Raw genomic sequence first — 6,005 nt, forward strand, 5'->3', positions numbered from 1 at the left:
TTCTTTTCAGATAAAGCGACGTCCATGCGAGGCCCTGCCCGAGCTGCTGCGTCCCATCTCGCCGCTTGGGAGCTTCGAGTGCATGCGGCCTCAGGGCCCGCCCTCGGCGCTCGCCAGCCTGGAGTCCGGTCTCAGCCACCTGGACGTAGACGACTGGGACTTTTGACAAGAATCAGTGTTGGATGACGAGATGAAGCTTAAGGATATTTAGGGATTAAAAAATATGACTTGTTCCTGAAATGTTTGGGATGTAACCGAGGGATTAGCGGTGTGTACGTCTGATGTAGGGCTGGCCGATAAAACAGTACGATATCGATATCACGATACATTAAGAACAGTACTGTAACTGCGCTCTTTTTTTATTTTTCCTGTCTCAAAAATTTGTGTACGCGGTTTCATTTCTACTCCATGCATCGTATATTTTTGTGACGTGGTTTTCTGATATTTTTACCAAAAAAACCTGAGCAAAACCACATCATGACTTCATATCAAGATTAAGTATCGTGATACAAAGAAAAAAAAAATCAGTTCCCACCCCTACTAGGATATGTATGTTTGTGTTGATTATGCGATCCAGTCCCCCCCGAAGTCTATGTATATAGTTGTGTACGTAACAAACGGGTTGAAGGAGGACTTTTTTTTTCTTTTTTTATCTCTCACAGAGAGGTGCAAAGCCAGCAGCCGCCGCCGCAGCAGCCTTGTCCGAACGACGACGCGCATGAGGTGCAGGAATCTGAGAACGCATACAAACGCATTTTCACAAAGGCAGGTGCTTCGTTTTGTGCGCGCTTTCATTACCGAGCATCGTTACACCTTTTGTAGCAGAACAATCCGAGTATAAACGAGACGCCGTGAATGTGGAATAGCTCGGTGCTTCGTGTGCAGTGCTTGAGGGCCGAGACTGGTTTACACGGACGAACTGAAGCTACACCGTCAGAATGTGAATTTAGTGATATTTTGAGATTTATGTGAGATTCTTCATACGTACGTTTTTACTCAAACTACCAGCACGACATGAGCTAATACGCAGGTTGGTGTGTGAAATGGAGAAATGTCAGCAGTTGTAAACTCATCTTAAAAGGTCAACACACAGGAAGTTCACTTTTTGTCCCCTCCTCATGTCCAAGAGCTATTTCAGTTTGACACATTTTCTGCATCATGAAGCTTATTCCAGCGTTTTCTTCGAGTTTCATTTCAGTTCGCGGAACGCCATGACGACGGAAACTGTATGGAGTTTTTCCAGATGTTGCATAAATAGCTGGAAACAATAAAGTCTGAAAACTCACCAGGTTCCGTTTTCTGATTTCAAGAAGTTCTAACTGGTGTTACTGTTCTCACGCTGAAGCCCTGTTTTCACCTGTTGCAGCGACATTTAAAGGAGAACTGAAGTCATTTTTAAACTTGCTTTATTAACGTTATTCAATTACGTTTTCGGTTTTAGTAACTTTATATCGTGACTCGTATTGGCAACTAATTAAATATCTTATCTCATTATCTTTAGCAGCTTTATCCTTCTACAGGGTCGCAGGCAAGCTGGAGCCTATCCCAGCTGACTACGGGCGAAAGGCGGGGTACACCCTGGACAAGTCGCCAGGTCATCACAGGGCTGACACATAGACACAGACAACCATTCACACTCACATTCACACCTACGCTCAATTTAGAGTCACCAGTTAACCTAACCTGCATGTCTTTGGACTGTGGGGGAAACCGGAGCACCTGGAGGAAACCCACGCGGACACGGGGAGAACATGCAAACTCCGCACAGAAAGGCCCTCGCCGGCCCCGGGGCTCGAACCCGGACCTTCTTGCTGTGAGGCGACAGCGCTAACCACTACACCACCGTGCCGCCCCTTCCTTCTTTGTATTCCTTTTGAAATTATAACAGTGGTCTTTTTGACTTACCCTCGTATATGTAATAGACAGAGTGCTAATTCATGTGCTTTGGTGAAAAACGCTGACGCAACACTGGAGACTCCTTCCATAAATAAACATCTGGCAGTAAACCTCACTTTCACAATGAATATATATTTTTAATCCATTCCTTATTCGTCTTTAGATTATGTGGAGTTTTTGCGGTACAAGCTCATATGAAATGAGTTACTATAGAAACGATGAGATTAATATAAACCTGTGGTATACAGTACTAGTCAAAAGTTTGTACACCCCTCCTCTACTCATAGGTGGGTTTTATTTATTGACTAATTTCTACACTGTAGATCACTGAAGACAAACTATGAAGGAACATCTAAAGGATATTAGACGGTTGTGCGAAGATAAAGTTTACCTTCGAGTGACATTTTTCAACACAAGAAGATAAACTTCATATCTTCGCACGACCGTGTAATATTCCATATATTATAGGGACACATCAAAAAAATAACGAAAAGGATTTTAATTTTGAACCAGTTCACCATTTTTGACAACGTCAGCAGGAAAACACTCAGGGTGTATTCAGACCAGGATAGTTCGACAGTTCACTTGCTTTGGTCCGAACCAAATGGTTTTTATTTTTTCGTTTTGGTGCGGTTCGCTTTCACACTGTACGTTTTAGTAAGCGGACCAAAATCTGTCAACAAAGCCACGCGCCCTGAGGTCGTTCAGCTATTGGTCAGAGACGACACGCGCACAAAGCGTTAAGTTCAAAAGTAGTCACGGAGGCTTTCCGTGCTGTTATTCTTTTTAATGTCATCAAAGCTATATGTTTTTTCCAGTTTTTACTGTTTTCACAATTGTGCGATTACTATGCTGTTGTACAAGTAATTTATCAACGACGACGACAAAGGGCAAGGCGGCTACGGAGGATAGCGCTGATGAGCGCACATCATGTTGTGACAGTTCTGGCTCTTCACGCAAATCACTAGTACCGCCACTTTTTGAAAGAATGTCCCTGATTTTAATGTCGGTCTGACGGAGTTTCTTCACTTTTAGCCGACATTGTTCTGGGGAGCGCGTGAACCCCTTCTCCTTCATTTTCTCACTGAATACAGCAAACACGTCGGCATTTTTGTGTGTTCTCTCCAAAAGCTCAGACATGTGGACATCTGCCCATATATCCACAAGGGTACGCGTTTCTTCCTCGGCCCACGTTTGCCCCCTACTCATTTTTTGTACTCTGTAGTCTAGCCTACCACTGGTCTGAATGACTGAACGACTGTTGTAAGGTTCCCTTGACAAACGAAACAGTGTTTGCACTTTGCGGTGGAGTGTCAAGACTCTGTTTCCCATAATGCTCGACAAACGACGGAAGCTCCCGAGGTACAAAAAAGCAAAACTGTCGGATTAGGTCCGGTCTGCTTTCACACCTCCAAAAGATCCGCACCAGGGTTCCTTTGGTCCGGACCGAGTCCGACCTTGCAGCTCGGTCTCGGTCCGCTTGTTTGGTCCGGACCAGAGTTCGGTGGTTTGTATTCAGACCAACCCAAAAGGTCCGGACCAAGGGAAATTTGGTTCGTTTGGTCCGGACCAAACAACGTAGGTGTGAATATGCCATCAGAGTGACATCATCGGAGTGAAATATTATATACACACAGGACACTTTTTCAATAAAATAAAAACATGTTCTATTCCCTTCTAGCAGGTTTCATTCATTTGGTTTGATAGCATGCAATATTGTTAGCATATCGCTTATCCTACGTGTATTAATTTACATCACTCCACCTAATGGAGAATGAGTGTTGAATATGGTTGACGATATTGCATGGTTGTCAAGACAACATGACGTCACACGTCGGAGACGTAAAACTTCCACGCTAGCGAGCGACTGTGACGATTTGTAAACAAACATGGAAGATTGAGAGAATTTTGAAAGAAAAAGACACGTAAGGAATGTGTATGTATAATAAATACACTACCGTTCAAAAGTTTGGCGTCACTTTGAAATGTCCTTATTTTTGAAAGAAAAGCACTGTTCTTTTCAATGAAGATCACTTTAAACTAATCAGAAATCCACTCTATACATTGCTAATGTGGTAAATGACTATTCTAGCTGCAAATGTCTGGTTTTTGGTGCAATATCTCCATAGGTGTATAGAGGCCCATTTCCAGCAACTCTCACTCCAGTGTTCTAATGGTACAATGTGTTTGCTCATTGCCTCAGAAGGCTAATGGATGATTAGAAAACCCTTGTACAATCATGTTAGCACAGCTGAAAACAGTTGAGCTCTTTAGAGAAGCTATAAAACTGACCTTCCTTTGAGCAGATCGAGTTTCTGGAGCATCACATTTGTGGGGTCGATTAAATGCTCAAAATGGCCAGAAAAATGTCTTGACTATATTTTCTATTCATTTTACAACTTATGGTGGGAAATAAAAGTGTGACTTTTCATGGAAAACACTAAATTGTCTGGGTGACCCCAAACTTTTAAACGGTAGTGTAAATATTGGTTGGCTCATTTTCGACTCGTTCAGTATCATGCTAGCTGAGTGGAATATATCTGATAGACTTCTCAACATAAGCCAATATGTTATTTAAACGTGTCACTCTGATCCATGCTGTAGTTTGTATGTAAAATGCTCATTTTTCAACACAAGAAGATAAACTTCATATCTTCAAGCCACCGTGTGATTTAAAAAAAAAAAAAAGACACAAAAGAACCCAAATTTATCAAAACAATTAATCAGTTTCCTCATGAGTCACATATAGAGATTTGTCACAGTTTTGGTTCTCCATGTCCCAGATGGAGCTTGTATGAAAAACACTCATACCTATATAATTGTACGGTTTATTTAAAAAAAATAATAATAATAATTCATGTTTTAGATTCTTCAGCATATCCAGTGTTCCCCTTGATGAACGCTGACAGTGTGCAAAGCGTATCTTAACCAGCTGCATGAGATCGTCACCTGGAAGGTGTGCCTTTTTCTTTCAAAAGTTAATTAGTGGATGAGTTTCTTGCCTTCTTAGAGTTGTAGATCAAACAGTAAATAATAATATAAATAATAAAATAGCCCAATTGCATCCACAACTGTAGTAATTCATATAAATGTTCTGAACCGTTTAACTCAGAGAAACAACATCCGTCATTACTTTAGGACATGAAGTGACAAATATTAAAAACTATACAGTCAACGACGGCGAAGTTCACTCCGGCCCTGTCTAATCTAGAAGGAACGATCTGTAGTGGGCCACCTTGTGCAATAAATGTTACAAGCTACACTACCGTTCAAAAGTTTGGGGTCACCCAGACAATTTTGTGTTTCCCATGAAAAGTCACACTTTTATTTACCACCATAAGTTGTAAAATGAATAGAAAATGTAGTCGAGACGTTTTTCTGGCCATTTTGAGCATTTAATCGACCCCACAAATGTGATGCTCCAGAAACTCAATCTGCTCAAAGGAAGGTCAGTTTTATAGCTTCTCTAAAGAGCTCAACTGTTTTCAGCTGTGCTAACATGATTGTACAAGGGTTTTCTAATCATCCATTAGCCTTCTGAGGCAATGAGCAAACACATTGTACCATTAGAACACTGGAGTGAGAGTTGCTGGAAATGGGCCTCTATACACCTATGGAGATATTGCACCAAAAACCAGACATTTGCAGCTAGAATAGTCATTTACCACATTAGCAATGTATAGAGTGGATTTCTGATTAGTTTAAAGTGATCTTCATTGAAAAGAACAGTGCTTTTCTTTCAAAAATAAGGACATTTCAAAGTGACCCCAAACTTTTGAACGGTAGTGTATACACACTACATATATAAGCGATATCCACCCTAGGAATGCCGACCTATTCACCAGAAAGAATCCAAAACAGTCAGGAATTGACCAAGAAGCAGTGATTTTCCCCCCCCCTTTCTTGAATTGCTCATTAAGTCTTAATTAGTCCATAACTTCATTATTAATTGCAATCACACAAATTTAGGTAGAAGGGTAATTCCACCCCAAATCACCAGATTTAGAAAAATGTTCGCCACTGACCATCTCAGATTTGCTTCATACTTTCTGGAAATATTATCAGTGTGCCCAATAAATAGTGTACAAAATTTTAGGCTCGTACCTTCA

General features: G+C 41.2%; 1 protein-coding gene across 1 annotated transcript in view; it reads left to right on the forward strand.

Annotated features, from left to right (window-relative positions):
• strada (STE20 related adaptor alpha) overlaps nucleotides 1-1,285 on the forward strand; it is a 37,727-nt gene extending 36,442 nt beyond the window's left edge. Inside the window, exon 12 of the mRNA XM_060902104.1 lies at nucleotides 11-1,285. Coding sequence (XP_060758087.1) covers nucleotides 11-166 — 156 coding nt within the window. The 3' untranslated portion in view covers nucleotides 167-1,285. The remainder of the gene's footprint in view (nucleotides 1-10) is intronic.
• The last annotated feature ends 4,720 nt before the right edge of the window (nucleotides 1,286-6,005 follow it).

This window comes from Neoarius graeffei, chromosome 20, assembly GCF_027579695.1.
Source record: "Neoarius graeffei isolate fNeoGra1 chromosome 20, fNeoGra1.pri, whole genome shotgun sequence".
In the NCBI taxonomy this organism is placed as follows: Eukaryota; Metazoa; Chordata; class Actinopteri; order Siluriformes; family Ariidae; genus Neoarius; species Neoarius graeffei.